The sequence below is a fragment of the Cottoperca gobio genome, chromosome 22 (assembly GCF_900634415.1).
Source record: "Cottoperca gobio chromosome 22, fCotGob3.1, whole genome shotgun sequence".
NCBI classification, from domain to species: Eukaryota; Metazoa; Chordata; class Actinopteri; order Perciformes; family Bovichtidae; genus Cottoperca; species Cottoperca gobio.
In genome coordinates this window covers 7,740,601-7,763,498 of record NC_041376.1, presented here as the reverse complement: position 1 = coordinate 7,763,498, position 22,898 = coordinate 7,740,601, and the positions used below count along the sequence as shown (strand labels likewise).

Here is a 22,898-nt window from a genome sequence, read left to right as displayed (position 1 = left end):
CATTTTATATTCTTTTTTATATCTGTATATTCTTACAAATAATGTCTGAATTACAATCTACTGACTGCACATGAAGAAACAAGCCCTCACTCTCCACACACACACACACACACACACACACAGTCATCCTAACAGGCAGGAATTTCTCCTCTCACCACTTCAGGGCAACTTATTTTGTTTCCCCCTCTCCTGTTTAGCTTGATGTGCGCTCTGAGATGTGAGTGCTGACCTCCCCCCCACCCCCCTTCCACTTTCTCCCCATGGTCCCATTTTCCCTTTCTTCTCCTCCATCGTCTCGGTGGCTGTATCTGCCTCTCTTTTATGGCCGTTCATTTGCATCCCAGGAGGGGCTAAAAGGCGCCCCCAGAGACGCGCAGATAAGGGTCACAGGAGATCCCCTCCAGGCAGGCAGCGTGTTTGCCACGCACCCTCAACGCAGACACGACACGTGCCATCGACCCCCCCTCTCGACAACAGAAAGCACACACACACACACACACACACACGTCTTCCAGACCTGCACTTCAGCCACAAAAAGCTGAGTGATGTTCGCTCGTTATACCCTCAGAACATCACCAGAGACCAAAGATCTTGCTTCTTTTTTTTTTTATAACAGGCCTTTGTTACATTCTGTCGTGCCATTATTATATTAAGGTCATCGGTGTGTACGCATTGGTATTACAGGCCCACGACTCCATCAGGCCTATATTGTAGGGAACACCAGGCAGAGGACAAAAGCGCGTGGCCGTCTTCATTTTGCGATAGTGCGGCATCTGTAGTCTATGCAAATGTTCGTGTGAATTAGTCATTATTTATAATAAATTTAAAGAGACTGGTACATATAATCACTAAATCTTTACCATGTAGATTAAAAGCATGGATTGGATATTTTTTATTCAACCTTTAATTTTCGCAAACAACCCTAACACGAGAGAGCTTTACTAATGGTCGATTATAAGTGCCTCTAAAAATTAAAAACGACTTTATTATTTAAGGTGGTAGGTTTCCCAATTAGGTTATGGACTGGTAACATTTCATCCGTGCCATTGTGTTGGCTGTGTATCAACAGCTCCTGCACTTAAATGCCACACAGACCAATGAAATCTCCATAACGTGAAACCACATCGCCTGGCACAGAACATATTGTACCTTTTAATACTAAAACATCTTTCATTGGCGGTTTCTACTACTGTCGGTGATAAGAGGCAGGGTTTAAGGGTTTTAAAAAACAAAACAAAACAAATAAGCTTTAATACTCGCCGAATGTACAGAAGGCCATAATGCTGGGACCCGGTACGGAAACCCGTCGACTCCCGGCGGAGGAGCGCGTCCCCTCGTCAGGAGAGGACGCGCACGTCAGTAAATAATGCTGCGTCTCCCTCTTGTGGCCGCTACGTTCAGTACAACCTCACTGACTAGGAAAGAAAATGGCGGATTGCAGATAATTTCCTGAAGTACGCCTGCACACGCAGGTATAAAAGATATGATACGCAATTGAACATTTCCCACTGTGCATCACATTTTCACAACTTTGGAAAACTTGCTGTAGTCTGGATATTTTACTGTAAAAATACATATTGTACCGGATGCAAAAAATAACTTACAGTTCAGAGGTGGTGCACAAATGAAGTACAGCATGGTAAAACAGATTTTTACTTATTCAGGATATCTAAACAGGTATTATGTTCTGGCTGCTTTAAGGAAAAAGATGCAACACAAGTAGACAGGTACAACACGCCACCCATGTGACTAAAGAAAACAAAACAAAAAAAGCGGCTACAGTAATGAGGAGAAAAACCCACACACCACTTTGTGGAGCATCTTTATTATGCCACAAATAAAAGCCAGTAGTTCTGAAAGAGGACCTTGCATTTTTTTTTTTTTAACTCACCAACAATGACATTCTGAAAAATGGTGAAAGCTGATTGTGATATTATAGTATGTATGGTTGTCTGAGCAGTCAGAAGTGGGAGTGTGGAGGACAGGGTGGGTTTGGAAAGTAGAGAGGTAAGAAATGCAGGTGAAATTTGAAGTCAGGATGGGGAGTGGACGGGCTGAGTATGAAGGTTAGCAGAAAAACATTCATTCATATACCCATCTGGGAAAATAAAAAGATGAAAATGCACAGACACGCTACATGACAAAATTGCTTTTCAGTCAAAACAAGGGGAATGCACACCAGTTCTGCTGAATATACCACATTTATTACTTTTGAACTGATTAATAGAAAGAGTGGGGGCAAGGCCACTCGCATCACTGTCTTTAGAAAACTGAGGAAGGAAGAGGGAAGAAAAAAAAAAAAAGCAGCCCATAGCAATGATGAATCAACTTGTCCAAGAGGAAGAAAAAGGGGGTAAATAAAGTCCAATGAAGACGTTAACAGAGGGCCCCAATTTTTTTTTTTGTAGACCATAAAATTATACACGGAGCAAGGCTCACCAACTTAACATTTCTTCTGCTTTCAAACTCTTGACCCCCCCTTCCCTACTTTTCCTCTCCACATCCTCCATACTCTACCGTCCCCACACTCTGTCCAACACATGTGAAAACAAAATTGAGGGCCATTCTGAACATCTGCAGTCCTCTCAAACAAAAACATGGCAAGCATGTACGCAACGAGATTCTGGAGTGAGCGTAGTTGACACCCGTCTACGATGAAAATCCACTGAGGAAGAAACTCCACTGGGTCCTGGTTGAAGATGTGAGCATCCTCAGAAGACAGCGGAGTGAGGGGGGTTTTACAAAGAAAATGAGACAAACTGCCCATTCTTGACTTTGGGACACTATTATAAGCAAACACTACACATTTCTATTAGATTTGTGTGTTTGTTTGAGAATTACAGACTTGCTCTTGGACCATAAAAACAGAGGATGATCCTTTCATTTAAAAAAAAAAAAAAAAAAAGGAAAGGAAAAAGCAGCATACAAGGGAAAAGCATATGTAGTGGAATGGGGTGGGGCAAAAAAAGATTTCACCTAAGGATGCTATGCATTTAGTTGTAGTCCTATGAATAATCGTTTCCTTTTCTTTTTACTACAAGTTCGAAGTAAGTCTTTAAAGTCAAAAGAAATCAAGAAAGTCTTCATTTAGTTTTTTGTCCTTGGTTAATTCTTCACCCCTATTAGAATTTCTTAGAGATCTGGATGTAATGATGTAATGGGGTGGACAGGGCTTTAGGGGGGGCCATTGCAGTCTTTTGCACCAAAGCACCAACTGTTACTTGACTCGTCCTTGGCGCTCCTAGGAGACAAATAAAGACAGCAAGTTACACACAACATTAACAATACTTGCATTTTCAAACTACCGTTGAAGCAGATCCCAACAAGTCTTTCCAGGTTTATACTTTGATGTTTATTTACACTCCTAGCTTTCATTTTACTTATAACTATAAAAAGGACAGTTCAGGTACAGTAACATGTATAGGTTGTTCAACATTCATTAACTCCAACAAATATATATGAAGCTGAAAAGATTTCAAGCAGTATCCTTAAAGTATCAAAATAACATGTTAATGGCTTGTTGTGCGACAGATGATGCAAGTTACCTGAAGCCTGTAATGACTCCTGTTGCTTGGGTTGCTGGGATATGGCTCACTGCCTTGGACCTCCACCTGCCACACAAAGAGGAGTGAATACTGAGCATAACTGGAACAGACAAGGCACTGTACTTATACTATAAAGAATTGTTCTAACTTGACCAAAGAGATTACTCTCAAAATACTTTGAAACATCAGAGGGTTTTGATAAAGTCTGGCAACTTCGCATTAACCACCCCACTTCATGTTAGAAAGCTAAAACATATAGAATACAACTCTGCCTACAGACACACATGCATTAGATTTACGTACATATGTCTCACATGTCCAAATCTGAAATTGACTTACTTTACATTATCCAAATATTTTTCTAAAGCAACACAAGTATAACGTGGACTAACATGCGCCATGTATAAAGTTATTCAAAGTTTCATATATTGACAGAGCTCATCTCGTGTATCCATCACTATGCTGTCAACATGGTCACAAGTCCCTTCAGGTTCTGATAATAGAACAGCTGTTAACATACATAATTAACTAGTTTCAGAAAACTGCTGCTCAGGCTTATTGAGAAACACAAGCCTCTAAAATGTGCTGAAAACCAGTTTCTCACAGTTCTTAAATACACAAAAAGAACAGAGCTATACAATGTCAAGAAAATAAAATGAAAAAACAGTATACGAATATGTTAATGATAATTATAGGGGCTACATTAATTTATCTAAAGAGGTCTTGCTTGCCGTTAAGTGTGAGCAAGTAAAGTCAGTGTTTCAAACTAAATCTAATGTGAACCAATTATTTTAAACTTCATTTGTTCCCAGATCTTCTTTACGCTGGCTTTTAAAGCAACAACCAACCAGTCGGCTTGAGGCAACACACTGGAAGATAAAGGTTTCTATATCTACATAATAAAACAACGTCTATTAGAAGGTAGACACATAATGGTATTTGAGGTTAACAAGCTGTTATGTTAAGGAAAGTAAGCAGATATTAGGTCGTCTCAGAATACTTTGCCTATAATCTGTCCCAACCAGGTGAAACTATTATACAATGTAATACAGCTGTGCAGGATGCCAAAGCCCCAATGTTAAAACGGTAGTTTCTCACAATAACAAATGCAAACAAGTATCACTACATTATATGAGCTGCAATACACATTCACTCTTCTATTTCTGTTCTTTATGGTAATTCAGACAGTTTAACACAAAAAGATAAACAGATTTCATCCAATAATAAAGATTGATGTTCAGACACATACCAATAGGACAATTTAAGTGTGTATGTAGAGTTTTCCCTCAGGAGGCTGCACAACTTGTTAGGCGTTGACAATAGGAACAGATACCCCTAATAAGACTATTCAAATGATACAACTAAACCACAATACAATCCAATCAATTCAATATTCAGATGTGTTCTCATGTAATCCTCTGAATATATCCATTTCATAAAATTAGCTTTGAGTGAACACACAAGTAAAATTATTTATGCCGTTCATTCTTCGGTGTCTGTTATACTATTTTAATCAGAGCAATACATAGGCGTGATGAAACAGGTAAACACAAAACTCCAGTGAAAAACTGAAGAAAATTACAAAATATCCCACTGTGTATAATCACACTGAATTCTGACAAAGATCTCAACCCCGCTGTAAATCCTTGAGATATTCCTGAATTCCTTTGTAATGCAAAAGGAAAGGTTGTACATGCACACACACATCCAAACCAGCTTCATATACTTTACCTTTTTCAACGTAAGTTTAAGCAAAGCACTTTTTTTTCACTCATCCGTTTCATCATTCACTTTATTCAACAGTAACATTGTTACCTTTTTCACACACTCTTCCTCCTCTTGACGCTTCTCGTAGTGAGAAAAGTCATCGAAGATGGAAGTGGTGTGTTTATATCCAGCGATGATCTTAAGCACCTGCCTGGCCTTGTCCAGTGGTACCTCCTGTGTGTCCCGAGAGTTGGTCACTGGCTTGTTTTCGTTGTTCTCCAGTCGAATGTGCCGTAGCTGACTGTTGGGAACGTCCTTAACAAAGATCCAGCGCACATCAAAACGGCCCTTCCACTTGTCCTGTGACCACACGCCAGCAGACGTGTTGTAGTCCACGGGCGAGCGCATCTCTGCTACGCCACAGAAGTGACCACTCCCATTGACACTGAACAGAAGATAAAGCGGCCCTTTGCCACCCAATGAGCGATAAGCTGCATCAAGCCTCTTGTTGCCATGCTCCGTGCTGCACCAGATGTTATACTTGATAGAGCGATGGATGTCATCCTCGGAGTAGCTCTTGATGATAAACACCCTGCCCTGCTTGGGATTCCAGTCAAAGTCCTTGGGGTTATAATTGTTGACCATGCGCAACTTCTCTAAGACTGGGTGAGGCTCAGAAGGGACTCCAGGAACCACACCCACACCAGAGGAAGTGGGAGGTGACTGGCCTGTACCACTCCCACTGCCATCCCCAAATCCATTAGCCCGGTTCCGTGGAGGGACCCAACGAGTAGGTTGAGAAGGTTGCTGTTGTTGGCTTGGAAGAGGAGGACCTTGGGAGAGAGGAGGCTGGGGCATCTGAGCCATACCTGGTTGTCCACTGGGTTGAAGCTGATGCTGCCCCATCTGGGAAACAGGGGGTCCCAGCTGTCCATTGCTGAGGGGCATTTGTGGGTTCCCTACAGCAGTAGCTCCAGGCTGTGGGGAAGCCTGATTGGGCGGCTGCCCGTTGCTGGGAATAGAGGGCACCTGCTGAGGGGTGGCAGCTTTAGGCATGTTGCCCTTGTTGTCCCAAGTGCCGATGTCCATGTTGTGTTTAATGGGCGGAGGTGGTAAATTGGCACCAGCCATGCCACCCTTGGTTTTCAGCTTGGGTTGAGGCTTGGCTGGCTTGCTGGCAATATCGGCCCAGGAGGCTGGCTTGGCAGGGGCAATTGAGACAGGAGGCATGCTGGGAGGTCCTACAGATGATACAGGGCCAAGGGGACCCCCACCAGGTATGCCAGAGCCAACCACCTTAGGAGCCATGTCCCCATTACCACCAGGAGCTGCACCACCGATCTTAAGCCCTGCCATGCCCTGGTCAAGGCTGTTCATACCAGGTGCCTTGTTCAGGGGCTCGTTGGCAGCAGGTGCAAACGGGGACTGTCCATCAATCATGGCACCACCAAGTGAGCTGGGAGCATAGGCATAGCTGCTGCTGTAGCCAGAACTCTGCGGTGTCCCCGACTGTCCCTGAGAGCTGCTATTGCCCCACGCGGAGAAGTCGATGCCACTGGGGAAGAAGTTGAAACCGTGCTGGCCCAGGAAAGGGTTGTTCCCCAGGGGGCCTGGCTGGCCAAACATGGCGTCCGGGAGGTAGTGGGGCTCCCCATTGCTCAACTGTCCATAGGAGGCCAGGTAAGGCATAGGAGGGTCCCCACCTGTGGACCATGCTGCCTCATTTAGGGAGTAGGAAAATCCTATGGAGGGGCTGTAGTAGCTGGGCATGTACGAGTCCGACATGGCCGTATAGGCATTGCTCTAAATAGAAAAATAATTGGTTTTAGTGACAAAAGGTAAAAAACAACAAAACAATTATTCACAACAACATACTCACTTAATTGATAACTGAACATTATTAACAAGATTAATTGTTAAGATAGAGTTGTTTGATGTTTATACATTGTTCTTTTAGATCCAAAATATCAGACCAAGATAAACGATGAGCAAATATTGAATTATTGTCATTATTAATATAATAATCATCATAAACCAAGGATTCATCACACAATAATGATGCTTTTTTAGTATCCCTCCTTCTCTCCTCTGACCTAGTCTGTAAATACATGGCACTGAACTATACATTAAGTCTCTTTAACAAATAATTATGTAATCATCTGAGTGGAAGAAAATACAGGCTCCATTCTTTTCTTCAACAGTGTTACTACTGAAGAGGAAATACATCTACTAAAGAACAATAAGTTCTAAAAAGGAAAGTGAAAACTTGATGAGCAACAAAAGAGCTCATTCCTGCTGTACATCCTTGAGAGCATCCCAAGGCAGACTACAAGGGTGTATATTAATCTTCTGGTAGAGAAATTAGTTGGGAATGGTTACCAAAACGTCCGACCAATAAATGTTCTTCTCTCTTAACTTCCAAGGCTCCTGTTTAATAATAACCCGGATAATCCCACTCAATTATATCAACCAAAAATACATTTTACAGGAGGTAGCATGTAGGTCAACATGTGAATATTAGGGAAGTTCTGAGCCAAACTGCAAGATCAGTATCGAGATCAAACAAGGCATTTAGATATATTGTATTATATTATACATATATTATTACTGTTGACTCCGGATGGGCTACCTTTTCTTAGACACCTAAATGAATGAATACATCATCCAGTCCATCCATTCAGTATTTATTTATTTGCTCCATTTCTATAGTTTACAATTTACAGAACATTTGACTTGTCAATAGACTATATTGTTTGGCATTATTACTTTGTATATACATTTTAAAAAGTAATATACACGCACTATAATAATATAATAATAATCTATTTATTACCTTTATTTGTCCAGCTTTGTTGTCCAAAAAAAACACTCTTAAAATAAAAAGCCAACTACTGAAGTCAAGGTTGAAGTTACAACCAGTTGATTTTAATCTAAGAATTCCACCTAAATTAAAAGCTTCATGATTAACCACTAACTTCAAAAGGTACTTCAGTCGTTTGATAACTTGAGGGTACTTTAGTCTTTGATAATAAAAGTGGTTCAACTACAAAGCAGCACCTGTTGGAAAACACTGGTCAATGAAAGCTTACCTGTCTGGCCTGAGTATTCAGGTAAGGCTCAAACTCATCGTCATTCAAAGTATCCTTTTGGGTCACAGCTCCGTTTTGCACTGAAATGAAAACAACACTGATGTAAACAGAGCATACAGGTTTGTGTGACTACAGAGATGCGAGTGTTGAGAGATCTTATTATCTCCATACATCATCACCATTTGTTACATAACAAAAGAAGTCCTTGCAATTATTGACGAGCAACACAGGAAATGACACTAAAATGAGCATATGATATCACATACTATACTTCAAAGCATAATCTTGCGTATGAGATGAATGAGCCCTAGTGAAGAATTGAATGCACTTGCCATTGGTAACATATTGGCACAATACGACACTTAAGGCATTCAGATTCTCTCATCAAAATAGACTAATTGAAATGTAGGATAGGTTATGCAATTAGTGGCATTTCCAGAGCCGATTTAAAGCACGTTTAATACAGGTGGACCAGTGTACTGTGGTTTGTTTTCACAAGTTTTGTTGTGTTCTGTTAAAGCTGATGTTACTGTGTTGGGCGACACGGGACTCTTTGGCAGCTTTTCGGGACAGGGAAAAACATTATAAAACAAACAGGTTAGTAAATACATGCTATCCTACATCACAGTATGAACAGCATGATGTCGGTAAAGCGTGATGCCCATTAGGACAGAGGAAAAGCATCTCGGAAGACGTGTCATTTGGGTTAATTTAGCAACCGGCTAACGTTAGCACGCTAGCTGAGTGGTTAGCTGCATGCACTGCGCAGCGTCTCCATGTTAACGAGCGCGAAGAGTCCTTTCAACGTGACGGACTTGGCTAACATTAGCCGAGTGGCCAGCCTGATAGGATGGCACCTGTAGCATAACACTCCGAAAAGGTTTTATAGTGCCCAACATAAAGAGAGACGGAGTAGTAAGTGTGCATTCTCGCACCTGTCAGTGCAATAAAAAGCGTTGCAAGTTCAACCAGGAAAAGGATGCTGATGTGTATCATGTTGCCATTTAACGTTAGCTAGTCAGGAGACAGCTAATGCTAACCTTACAAATGCCATTTCAGGGATGTTAAGAAAACGTACAAATGATGATTAAAGGGCCTGGACACTCTTAGTGTTGCGTTTCATTAACGTGGCCAGTCAGTTGCAAAAAAAGATGTACAACTTAAACAGACAGGCCTATTTGCAAAGCAGCTAGGAGACAAGCTATCGCATCCGCGCACGTAAGATTTTTCAAAGCGCACCGCACGTAAAAAGATCCGCAATCACTCAACCAGAGTCGATAATGTTAGACAATATTTGTTCTTACCTTTATTAGCTTGGCCTTTCGGTCTCTGGATTGGGTCCAGGTGATTCATGAAGGTTTGATTTATGAGAAGAGAGGAAGGGGAAAAATAGATGAAGAGATGTATTTTCAGCAGTCAGTTCCTTTAGCAGGTGGTCAGGCCTACTGCACTACTGAGCCACAGCCGCTGCCTCTGAGCTAAGCTATCCTCGCTAGCCGTCGCGATGCTGAGAAATTTGGCCCTCGTAAATGTTCAGAAAATACCTCTCTTTACCTGTTCAAGAAGGCTGCTGGCTGACATGTCTTTCCCCCCCGGAGCCTGTGTAACTGTATTTACTCCTAAATAACAGCGGCAGGGTGCAGAATTGGTCTAGCTATTAAAGAGTTTCACCCAAGCGCCCCTATCTCTCTATTGAGCCTGGTTTCTACACAATGGCGGGCTGCAGTTTGCTTGACAGACTCCTCAACATGGCTGGGCGGCCCTCGTCAACCCGCGATGGCATTTATTTACAGCAGACACGCGCCCCCCAATGGCGCGGAGGAGCCAGGCTGTCACATAGCACGATGATAAGGAACCCCAAAGTATTTAACACTAAATAGATAAGAAAACAAATGCGTTAATTATGTAAATGAACCAATAAACTGAAATAATTAAATGATTTGTTTTAAATTCAAGGCAATATTATTTTATAAATTATAATTATCCTAAAACTGAGTTTCATTGGAGACATTATGTCGATCTATATAAAACGGTTAACCATCTCATTGTATCTTCGGAGGTTATGACATGTCATGTAGCCGATTATATGTATTGTGTACATAATAGACACACATAACAATAGTAAAATTGCAATAATGGAAAGTCAGAATGACAATATTAGACATAATAAAACTCTGACAAAAACTATCCATCCTGTACTTAACTGTAAAAGGACCTGAATGGGTATTTAGCATAATAGCCTATTAAATAACCAATATGCATTTTACCATATAGACAAAAGTTTCTGAAAGACTTTTGTTGAATCTGGCTTGCTCAAACAGACCTGCTGTTGTCAACATGGCGGTTGGGACCCTGCATGGCGTCATGATTCAAATTGTTGGAATCACAAGCTAATTTATGGGGTAGAAAATACCTGTTTCTCAAATTAAACTTAATTGTGGTCTTGCTGGTTGTTTGTATTTTTTGAGTTTGTTTATTTATTTTTTTGTCTTATGGGTATTGTCTAATTATCTTTTTTTTTTTTTATTATAACCCTTGGGTACATAGAAAGTCTAGATGTTGATTAACACATGGAGGTATTTCCCATTGGACAAAGAGAATTGTGTAAGAGATGTTGGCTTTATTAGTATTTGCTTCCTATTTGAAACCGTGTCACCCTCTAGCGTTGTTTCAGAGAATAAGGTTCTCTTTCTCAGGAGCTCTCTGTAAAAGAGATCATTACTTGCAATGTCATGCCCCTGCCACAAGGTGGACTCCTAGTCACTATCTTTGATTTGTGATTTGGGTAAGGCAGTAAGGTCAAGAGCAGATTCCGTGTGGCGTGCAATTATCACACATGACCATTCAGCACTAGTCCTCTATTTCTCTTCCTATGAATCACAGTGAAAGGTCACATATGCATAAAATACATTTTACGAGCAGATCCTTTCATGGGTGTTAAAGTGTGGTTTAGAGGCCATTCATTTGTGATGTGCTCTTGTTAGTGTCCATCCAAGTTCAGGCAACGCTGGCACTAATTAGAAAGTGTCTCTGTAGGATATTGTCTCAGTGTGTGAATCATCCTTTATAAATGCACCAATCCCATACCTGTTTATTCAAAAACCCGTACAAACATCAAAATACAATACATTAGACTCTCCGGGTCTCATTTATTTTGGATCTTGAGACCTTTGTAAGGTTCTGTAAGGAAGCAATAATGCTTGTTTTGCTTTATACCTTCTTTTTCCAACACTTCAAATGTAATTTGTTTTCAATATGTTCCTTAATTAACACTGTCATCTCATACATGTCTTATTATCTACAGCCAATATTTATCTTTAATATCAGATTGGAAATAACCTGCTTTTGCTAAGGTTGACATCATGCAGGGCAATGGGGTTATGTGATGACCCCCCCCACTACTGTACTTATCATTTTTCATGGCCAAGGGCTGGTCAGAGGGCATGTGACTAAATTGCACCTCAGAACACACGGCATACGGCTAGGAATAACCCCCCACACACACACACAAACAAGGAAGAAGAATATGGTGTGGATCACAAGGCCTCCTCAACAGAGGGGAATTTTTATTATAAATGCACATACAAAAGTTAAAAGACAGTATGCTGAGTGAAATAGAAAAACACATTACACTGGGTAGCTGTGTATGAGTGTTTAATTAGGCAGCGCACTTCACTCAGTGTATGACTAACGCAGGCAAGTAGAGATGGCAAACCAGTAGCAGTGACAAGATATTTGACTTGTGAAACATGCCTAGAACAGTAGCATGGCATGCATGTATCATATTCCGCCTTTCAACTCTCAATCATTTTTTAGGTGCTTGACTTTTTTTTCCCAGGGGCTTGTTGACTGGTGCGGATTGGACAGGTGGCATGGAATGGAGAAGAGCTGGCCATTTACCGACCAATAAAAATAGCTGTGGTCTCCATGATGTCACCGGTGAGTAAATCATAGCGCCTGACTCTAAAGAGAGAACTAAAATGAGAGGAAGAAAAGATTAGCTGTATTATAATTATTTTTTTTAACATTTTCTTTTTGCAGTTTAATGTTTCTTCTTTGGTTAAACTAACTCCAGAGTACACTGCTTTTTGTCTTCTTGCCTTCACTCCAATCCTGGATCAGTTTTCTGCACATGTTTATCTGCATGAGTTGCTGCCTGTTTTGTTACGACTGCATGTTCAGAAGTATGTAAATCTTTACAACCAGGAAGATGTAAAAGACCAGACAACAAGAAACCACGTTCCCCCACGCCAAACCCCAATAACACTGCCATCTTCAGCCAGTCACACTGACTCCAGTTGCCAGAAAGGGTGTTCAGTCTAAAGCCGGAGTCTGATCTCACTCCCATACCTGGCATTCTAAAGCCACAACACCATGCTGCCGATGTGGAACCTGATCAGTCGTAAATCTTCTCTGTTTGACCATGTGACATGCCAAATTTGTGATTCTGCCCTCTCGTCCACCCTCCGCATCTCTTTCGCTCCACCCGCTGCCATATAGTGTCCCGCCTGACTCCAGCCTTCTGAAGCAGCAATCTCAGGCAAAAGGTGACAATCTCAAATGCTGAGATTGGTGTTTCTGTGGTCATGTTTGATCGTTTGTACGTGTTCCTTTAGCTTTATACTGTATGCGCGTGTGTGAATTTGTGATTGTGTGTGCATAACTCCAGTGACCCAGTGGCAGTGTGGCAGCAGGGTACTCTCGGTAATAGGATGTTAGGAATGTAGCACTTGTCAGCCTCTCTGAGGATGCTGTTAATTCACATTCTGTCCGTTTCAGAGGGTTAGCCTTTAATAACAATCAGCGTATTTACCTGCGTACAAGCTGTGTGTGTGTGTGTGTGTGTGTGTGTGTGTGTGTGTGTGTGTGTGTATGTGTGTGTGTGGAAATTGAAATGGAAAATGGAGGATTTTGAATTCTCTTTTTTATCGTCACACATGTACACAGCACAGCACATACAGTGACATTTAGACTCTGCCCATCCTAGTATTAGGTGGGCAGATATATATAAAGCACCTATGAGGCAGTGTAGGGAACTGGTGCCTTGCTCAAAGGCACCTTGGCAGTACCCAGGAGGCGAACTGGTAGCCCTCTAAGTACCAGTCCACGCTTGTACTTCAGATTCAGCAGATTCCCCTTTTTTATTAGTGACGGTTTGCCACGCCCTTATAATTTAGCCCCGCCTCATTTTGTTTGTGAGGGTGTGTGTGTGTGTGTGTATGACTGTATCACGCATGGATGCATACGTGTAAGTGGTCGCAGTGTTTTCACTATCCTCTACAGTACGTCTTGCTGTCTTTGAGACGGCATTAAAATGATCTTGCTTAGAGTTCAAATCAATCAGCGTGGATATCATAAAACAATCAATTAAGGCTGGGTGATATTGACATAAGCCAACACCAGAATACTTCTCATGAAAATGTACATGGTGACAACATTTGAACATATTTCAAGAAATATTTGAGATAATAAAAAAAAAGGCTGCATTAACTGCATCAATCAATCAGAGTGTTTTCAGTATCCAAAATCCCGGATTAAATCTTCTGCACAAAAGAACACTGTGGTACTATGCAACACACCGCTCTCTGTGATCCCAATCAGGCTTCTTGTCCCTGCAACATGGTTTTCAAACGGCGCTGAACTGAAACCGATGACTGCAGAAGGTAGTAAAAATGCATGAATCAGTCTAAAAGCTACAGTACTGTAAAGTGTACATGATTTCTAATGAATGGGCTAAAACAAATATGATCCTTAAAATTCTTGATTCATATTTAACTGACTTTAGACTCAAAGCTGTAGTATAATGGGTCCCGGTGGTCTGCGTGGACACAATGAGGGAGTTGTTTTAGGAAGAAAATAGCTGCACACTTGCACATTCTATCACAGAAGATTTATCACCAGCATTTGTGTAGAAGGATGAATGAGCCAAACCTGTCCATATGTGGCCCTTTGTGTGTGTGTGTGTGTGTGTGTGTGTGTGTGTGTGTGTGTGTGTGTGTGTGTGTGTGTGTTTCCGATGACACTCAGTGATGATTTTGAACAGCTGAGATGAGTTTGTGTGGAACTGGACAACGGGGCAGCTGTACATCTCTGTCTTGGACATATACACACATACACACAGAGACACATACACATTGAGGCATATAAACAACAGTGGAATCCTGAGGTCCGACCCCCTTGGGACCAAGCCAGACCGGGACCTTAATAAAGGCCTTGTTGTTTCAGGAGGTAGCTTATGTGGTTTCAGGTTCTCAACAAGCCCCATTTTACAGACCACCGCCATAAGCCTACTGATCGCATTGTCCTGATTTACATCAGTTGGTTGATTGTTCAACTGTTTTCTATATTACGGCAATTTTAAAGTGTCAATAGACAACTTTTCAGCTACCACCCTTGGGCTTCCAAGTGGCCATTTTGTTGCCGTTATTGTCACACAGACAACCGCGTCACTTTCAGTTTTTCTCACTCCTACTATTAGCGACAAATTGAGCAACTTATTCAGATCATCAGGGAAAAAGAAGCAAGAAACATATTCAAATATATTATATTGTAACTCATTACCAATGCTGCTCAGAGTAATGACAGTCCCTCCCTCACTTTTGGAGCTTGTGCTGCTAACTGCTTTCATTTGAAAAAACGTTTGCAACACTGCACATGACCCTTCACTTTCCCCGAGGGAACTGCAAGGCTTATAGGTGACCGATCTAAATACAGACGCTAAAGCCATTACTTTGTGCAATCAACATGTATTTGATAATGTTAAGTTAAAGTAAAAAACGTGATAATTGCCACTTTAATAGTCCTGCAAAGGGTTGATAGAAGTACATGCATGCACTCTTTTCTTTAATGTACTCAAGGTTTTTAACATAGAGTATAAACTATTAATGGTGGTGTTGCAATGTGAATAGTGGTCTAAATAAAACCAGGTTGCCATTACTACCTCAACAGGCCCTGCAACATCTCAGCCAATGAGAGACTTTGCTTGGTCAGACCTCTTTTAAGACGGGCGGGGTGATGTAACCTGTGTTTATTTTCAGCATATACACGTAAATGTAGCCTGACAGACACATCCACACACACGCACGCACACACATACGCACGCACACGCACACAACAGCAACTGTAGACGCTTGCACATACTGTTCTTTACATGCAGAGATTTTAGCATGCACAGTCCAGTATCACTGACAAACACAAATGTACCGACCGACTTAGTTATGGACTTTGTGGATCTTTGCCATGTTTCTGCAAGCTAGTTATCTCCCTAGCTCCCCTTCCTAGTTTGGTCAGTCGATGACAACTGTTGTGGCATATATGTGCACGCACTGTCAGACACACACTCAATTGACAGTTGGGGGTGGCTGTTCCAGGGGGAACACAGGGTGATTAAATAGAGAATAGGTGTGTGTATCACTAGGGAAGACAAGTAGGAGGGAGTAGCAGAGACAGAAAGAGAGACAGAGACACAGAGAGACATTTAGTCATGGCCATTAATACTTATAGTGGCCTCCCTTCCCTTCTGTCAGCTGCAGCTGTTGATCACGCTGGTGTAACAGTGAGCTTTCTCGCATTGCATCACTCTTTCTCCCTGACTCCAATGCTGTCCTGCATTACCCCGCATGTACGTATATGGATCTAAAAGGTCATATTGCACATCATGCTGCGAGGGTAATGGACTAAAGTCGGATTAATGCCCCAATAATATTAACTCTGATCTGTTCAAAAGCTGGGTTTATTTATTCACTTGTTTTAGAAACAAACACTCTCTGCTGATACTCTCCCGCTATATGCAATACAACACTGTCCAATTTACAGTATTGTATTGCAGTGCTATGCTGTAAAATCATCTAATTAAAACAGTGATGCAAGACAAGGTCAAATTAATAACTACAGTGTTGCATATCAGCTGTATATACTGCAAATTAAGAGCATGTTCAATTCATTAGCATGCCAATAACCTGACACTAGTCATTCATACTATGTGTGATGTATGCATAGCGAGATGTTGGTCATGTTCTCAATCTAGAGAACGCAGCAGAGGGACGATGTAACTTCCAGAGGAGCTCGTCCACTCGCATACATCAGAGACATTCCACCTCATCTGACACTCGTCCATGGAATTCTGCAAATTTTCCACACTATTCTCCGAGGCATTCTGAAGTGCTCGTCAAAAAGACTGGCATGCCCAAACATCAGGCCCCTGTGAACCCTTAAAACAAGAGAAATAGACTTACACTTTCTGGAGAGTGCATCTCACTTGTTGTTTATCAAGCGTAATGTCTTCAAGGTGCATTTTTAGTCATTTTGTACATGGATGCTTGATCAATTCTGCGCTCCTGAGTCTGGTTGTGATTGTCATCGGGTATGTTTGTGTGTGTGTGTGAAAATATCTTTTTGTTTGCACTGCTGATAGGTGATAATTTGTCATAGATTTGTGCAGAGTCCCTTTCTCCTCTATGTTGGTATGGCCAGTGTATGCAACCTATAGTTGACACCTATGTGTCATTCTGGGAACACACTAAATACTTCAGATGACTTGAAGGTTTACTTGGCAACCGATGGCTGTTTTAAGACCACGGATACACTTTCAGCTTGGATTGAGCACAACGTTTTCAAGTACCCACAGTACATGGAAATAAATAAAACGTCACTTAATCGCATGTATCATGTGCTCATTGTCGTGTGGCTGGTTATAAAACTCAATGACTTCATCTAACTCTATTTGTGTATCTGGATGACATTCTATTTAACCTTCATTTTACACCAGGATTAAGAAGTTGTGGAGCCAAAATAAGTCACAGGTTGCTCCCAGTTTTTCTAGAAAACACTTTAGTCGGTTATATGTTTGAATAGAAATTTTGCAATTTCAGAATTTGACATGATTTACACCTACACTTGTGACACATATCATAGGCTATCAATGATTACAGCTTTTAGCCAATTAATTATATGTATGAAAGAAAACAATGATGTGTGGTGGTGGTGGAAGTGGGAGTGTTGGTGGTGGTGATGTGGGGGGTGGAGGGCTGGTAAAGGTGGGAGGGGTTGACGCAGAGATGTACAGGACAGTACACCCTCTTGCTTGTTCCATAAACCTCATCACATTTTGCTGCCGCAGCTGTTGTGGCGCACACAGTGAGCGGAGAGGTGCGCTCCTTCTGGGGGTGACTATGTCGAGTCTGGCGAAGGATTTCTCAAACTGATCAGCGATCACCGAGCTCGTTTCTCCTCGGCAAAAAAACCCGGAATGTTATCACTCTCTCTCTCAGCAAGGTCGGTTTCCACAGAGCAGTGAAGACACCGCTCTTTTACCATGAGCTGTTTGGATGTTATGTACCCAGCCTATGGACATTACGCACCGTACGCACCGACAGTTCCTGCTTTTATCAGTAGCTTACAGGTAGGAAGCGAGCAAGTATTTAAATGTTCTCGTAATAATTATTCTATTTTCAGTGTTATTTTCAATGTTAGTGAGGATATTGGTTGTAGTCGTTGAGGTGAGGAACTGCTAATTTATGCAGTTTGTGCGTAAAAGCAAGTAACCTAATGGATCGTTAAAAGTGTGTTTTTTTTGTTTGTGATGTATTTATTCGTTTAATTGATATTATCATTTCTGCATACATATATATTAGCAGTGCTGTTTGTGTCTTATTATATAAGCACAGAAGTCGTTCTGCTCCCACAAAACTCATATATTGACGTGCGCACGCTCCCTCGCTTGCGAGCACAAACACACTTGCCAGCTCTGCCACACACAAAGAAAAACATTATGTCAAAATGTGTCATAGACAGCTCCAGAACTGAGTTCTGCAACACCTGTCTTAACCCTTTCCTCCCCCGCCTCTCCTCTAACCCCCACTGACAGGCTCCCACAGGTCTGAGCAGCACTTCTCTCTGCCGGGATTTTATGGACACTCCCAGGGGTCCCGAGGTGATGTCTGGGGGCCCAGGCACTGGAGGATCAACTTCCTCTTCATCTTCATCCAGCTCTTCCTCTTCCTCCTTCACGCCTGCAGCTTTAAGGCCAGAGGAGGGCCCCAAGGAGAAGCAGGAGGCCCCTGAGGCAGAGTACCTGACTTCTCGCTGTGTCCTCTTCAGCTACTACCAGGGGGATATCAGCAGCGTGGTGGACGAGCACTTCTCCAGGGCCCTCAGCTCCTACATGGATGGAGAGGGCAAACGGCGGGCAGCAGACCATCCGGGCACAGGTATACAACTTTGTAAATTTGTATAAGACAAATAAAGTAGCACACATGTCCTTTTGTGAGCAATGCACATTTACTTAAACGTAGTAATTTTGGACATGTAAAGAACTTTTCAAGTCACAGAACAGTATGTCATCCTTTAATTGTAATGAAGAGATTCAACAAAACAAGAGAGTTCTGTTGGAAATAACAAACACGTACTCCTGTAAATCCTATGCCCAGTGTAAATAGTGGGAATATAAAGTAAACAACCACCGTTGCATTTCGCAAAACCATTAATCAATTACTTTTTCATGTAATTAATTAGGGAGTGCACCAGTTAACACTGACTCACTACGATGTTTACAACACATTCATTTCATGAAGTTTCATGCCAGCCTACAAAAAGTTGGGGAAACTGAGTTTAGGTTGGTTTGACCCTCCACTACTTCCCTGCGTTTTTATCATTTCTATTTCTTTACGTGAGCACCTGTGAGTTGTCTGTGTGATGTCTCACGCTTGCTTTTGAGGCCACACAGAGTGAGTTGACAGTTCTGCAAAGCACAGCAGAGCGGCAGACAGGTGATGTGATCAGGTGACAGGACTAAAAAGCTGCTTGTTGGGACTGTTGTCCCTGGAGAGGTCGGTAGTAGGGTTCAGAGGTCGTGAAGGTCAGGAGCTGTTGAGAGTCTAAAGGGACTTCTTTGACTCCGGTGAGGGTAAAGATTTTAAGAAGCGCAAGAGAAAGCATGCACACTGTTTATGGTTATATCTTTTAGGTTTGGGACAATCAGGAATCCAAACATTACTAAAGTCAGCTTTTGGATACCAGGCTTCAAGTTTAGGCATTACATGGTCTTGTGTGGTATGCTTTTTCAACCTTACCACTGTAGACACTGCTGGGATTCATAACCTATTGTGATAAAGCTTTTGGATATTTTTGTAAAAGAGGATAAAAGGGATAAAAAAAAAAACTACACATATTCCATAATTATTACTCTGAAAATCATTTACATTTTTTATTATCAACATTTTTAGGGCTAAGTACAAACTTAGTTATTTAGTCAAATCTTCTAGAGACACCTAATTCCCTTTCTAGCAGCAGCCTGCAGATGTCCCTTTAATATCCATATAGGGCCTATGGCCTCTACTCTCTTTCCTCCCGCTGTTAGTCTCTTTCCTAGTTCACTCGGACGTCTTCATTTCGGCACTAACACACGCTTCCTGCCTCACAACAGATGCTATGTTTATACATGGCCGTAAGCGCACAGCCTCGCCGGCGTATCCCCTTCAAACGTCTATGCGGCTGCCATTCTGACTATCGCTCCAGCTCTTGCCCCACAATGGTTGCTCAGTCAGTTGCCTGCCTGCTGGTCACATTTATATATGCTGTGGTCTGTGTGATAGGGGCAGAGGGAAACCCTAGCTCTCAGGGTGCCGCATGGTGTCTTTTTTCAGAAGAATATCTCTATATATAAGTATACTGCTAAAAACATATAATGGCTCGCTGACATTTTGTCAAGGGCGAGGAGAGGGGGGAGCAGAGAAAACAACAGGTGGGGGTGCAGGAGACAGAAGAGAGGGGCGGCGGGTGCAAGCAAAGGGCCAGAGTAGCGTGTTTGAGTGTGTGTGTGTGTGTGTGTGTGCGTGCGTGCATGTGTTGTGAGACTTTCAGAAGTACTCGGCTGACATGAGAGTGAGAGATGTCACCACAGCGAGTGATTTAAGGCTCTGAGAGCCTTGGGCTCCGTCCAGGTCAGAGTGTCTACCTTATATAGAATTCTAGGCTATAGGGATGTCTCTCTTTCTACCTTTCTCTCTGTCTCTGTCTCTCTATCTCTCTCTGTCTCTCTGTCTCTCTCTCTCTCTCTCTCTCTCTCTCTCTCTCTCTCTCTCTCTCTCTCTCTCTCTCTCTCTCTCTCTCTCTCTCCCTCTGTCTGCTAGAACGTGGTTATGTTTATTTCTGTGTCTTGTTGGGGCTAGGGCTGTGTGACAGTATGATCCAATAGGGAAGATATCTGGGCCAGAGGGTGTAGCAGTCATGTGAGTGACATCTACGTTTTAGCACAGGTTGCTCCCCTTGCACAGCTGCAGCCTTTTCCATGTCCCTCCATAAATCAAAGTGATTCACTACACAGTTGTGCAACGGTACGTGACTTGGCCTAAATTTGATTGTTGTTTAACCTCCTTCCCCCTCTCTGCCTCCCTCACCCATTAGATACCCCGTCGCCTAGCAGTCGACGAAGCTTCCCCCCATCCTTTTGGGACAGTAACTACTCCTCGCCTCAGAGCCGCTCCCACTGTGAGACGGGTGCACCTTCCTATTCCATGGACCCATACGCATCAGCGTTGCACGCGGGCCTACCCCACCCACACGCTCATCCTCACCCACACGCTCATCCTCACTCCCACCCTCACCCTCACGCACCAGAGAGCTGGGGATATCCCCAGGCCCAAGCCTACGGCCACCCACGGCCTCTCCACGAACTGTATTCACAGTCAGGGTTGGAGCCCCACTACGGGGCCCTGCTCATGCCCACTGTGAGGCCACCTCATCCCCTTAGCTTGCCAAGCCACTATGAAGTGAGCAAGCTGGACCATACTGCCTCCTGGCCCGGCCTGCTTCCACCAGGAGACATCAGCCAGACGCTGGCCCTCAACATGGATGCAGGTATAACTACTCAACCATGTCAAGCTTTTGCAAAGGTGTTCCTTTATTTACAGTTTATAAATTGTCTCTAATCAGATCAGACATGAAAATCAGAAAAAGCAAAGAAATCTGTGCAGACAAATGCAACTGGCAAGTTCAGATTATTTATGGCTACAGAAATATGAGAAACAATAATAATAAGATTTGTATTATTCAATATTTATGTATCGATTTAGCTTTTCCCTGCAGTCCTGCAGTCTATGATCCTAACAACCATTCACACAGAAACACACACACACACACACACACACACACACACACACACACACACACACACACAATACATCCTAATCATCACAGAAGCTCTCTTTTCCCCTCTCTAAAACAGGATGTTTGGCAAATGTAGGCTCCGTGACAACCTGTGTTCTGTTGTTCGCCGTTGTCCTCCTCATTGTTCCCTTGTCCTTTTTTCTCAGGCCTCCAGCAGCACAAGAAAGGCAAGGAGCTGTACTGGTTCTAACGAGCCCTTCAGTCACATTGACCAGCCATTACCAGATCCAATTAGTCCCTGGACCTGCTCCGCTATTGAAGCAGCGTGTCCCTTTATCCCCCACACACACTCCAGCCCCCATCTATCCACCCCCTTCTCTCTGCTCCTGGTCTCCCCTGCCAGTATACAGCCTTGCTCCAGGTCGACGTGTGTGCACCATGGAGATAAAGCAGAGAGAGGGAGAGAGAGGGAGAGAGAGAGACAGAGTCTCACTGTCTATAATCTGTTCTGTTGCTCTCTCCCTTCCACTCTCTCCTGACACTGCCGGTGCAGCACAGGCCTTGGCGAGGTGTGAGCCACAGTGACCTGTTTGGACTGAGAAAGACAGGATCACAACAGACTTTTGCAGTAGACAGAGAGATAGAGGGATGAATGGAGGGACAGGGGGATGAATAGCGGCAAGCTAGGGATTCCCTCCAACATCCCTGGTTATCTCGGTCTCATGCTCTTTGTTGGTACAGTGGTAGTCATCATCCACTTATCTGCATTTCACAAATGCAACATTGCAGTGATAAACGGGAGCTGCAATTATGGCGGTTTATGCTTTGTGACTGTCAAAATGACGCCTTTCTTATTTGGTTATTATGATTGTGCTCGCTGAAATAAAGTGTTTCTATTTATTGGCGTTTATGTGAATTTCTAAACTGTTTGGTTAGGCCAGTGTTCTGAAATGATTGTGTTAATGTGTTTTCTAAAGAGAGAGGCGATGGAGATGACCATACCATTTGTTTTTGGTGGAATTTCTCATTTATCCACGAAGGAATCTTTTGTGGAGAATAAAGGTCATTAAAAAAAAAAAAACATATCAAAAATGTGTTCATTTCAACAAGTATTTGACTTGTTTTGTGTGTGTGTCATTTCTCATTTGTCCAAGAAGATTGTGATGTCAATAAATATTTTTATGGTAAATTGCCACATCTCCTAAATATTCACCTTGCATTGTATTAAGAGTCCTAGCATCTGATCTGCTACTCATTTAAAACACATTGTGAGTGTAGTGGACAGACGTTTGGAGGATAAATACCAATATTAGCTTCAAGAAATGTGTCTCAGTAGACAAGGAAGGCTTGATGGTCGCTTCAGGATCAGCTAATGATTTTACACACTGATAGAGAGTGTTCTGATATTTTAGCAGCTGTGGGAATCCTAGAGACACTAGCACAGCCAGATGTG

At 42.5% G+C, this 22,898-nt stretch overlaps 2 protein-coding genes across 5 annotated transcripts; one reads left to right on the top strand and one right to left on the bottom strand.

Moving 5' to 3' along the window:
* Window positions 1–1,544: 1,544 nt before the first annotated feature.
* On the bottom strand, window positions 1,545–10,147 carry ythdf2 (YTH N6-methyladenosine RNA binding protein F2). The gene is made up of 6 exons (XM_029461336.1): window positions 9,896–10,147; window positions 9,646–9,670; window positions 8,342–8,421; window positions 5,361–7,055; window positions 3,546–3,611; window positions 1,545–3,241 (listed from the first exon to the last, which is right to left on the bottom strand). Exons 1-6 carry the CDS (start codon window positions 9,920–9,922, stop codon window positions 3,218–3,220), a joined length of 1,917 nt encoding a protein of 638 aa, XP_029317196.1. The 5' UTR covers window positions 9,923–10,147; the 3' UTR covers window positions 1,545–3,217.
* Window positions 8,888–22,617, top strand: vgll2b (vestigial-like family member 2b). 4 transcript variants are annotated; one of them, XM_029461339.1, is made up of 4 exons: window positions 8,888–8,938; window positions 12,180–12,280; window positions 18,207–18,549; window positions 20,744–22,617. In XM_029461339.1, exons 2-4 carry the CDS (start codon window positions 12,269–12,271, stop codon window positions 21,265–21,267), a joined length of 879 nt encoding a protein of 292 aa, XP_029317199.1. In that variant the 5' UTR covers window positions 8,888–8,938; window positions 12,180–12,268; the 3' UTR covers window positions 21,268–22,617. The 4 variants fall into 4 exon arrangements, with proteins under 4 accessions (XP_029317199.1, XP_029317198.1, XP_029317200.1 ...); XM_029461338.1 differs by lacking the exons at window positions 8,888–8,938; window positions 12,180–12,280 and adding an exon at window positions 17,399–17,741 and having other exon boundaries at window positions 20,744–21,196; window positions 21,652–22,613; XM_029461340.1 differs by lacking the exons at window positions 8,888–8,938; window positions 12,180–12,280 and adding an exon at window positions 17,399–17,614.
* The last annotated feature ends 281 nt before the right edge of the window (window positions 22,618–22,898 follow it).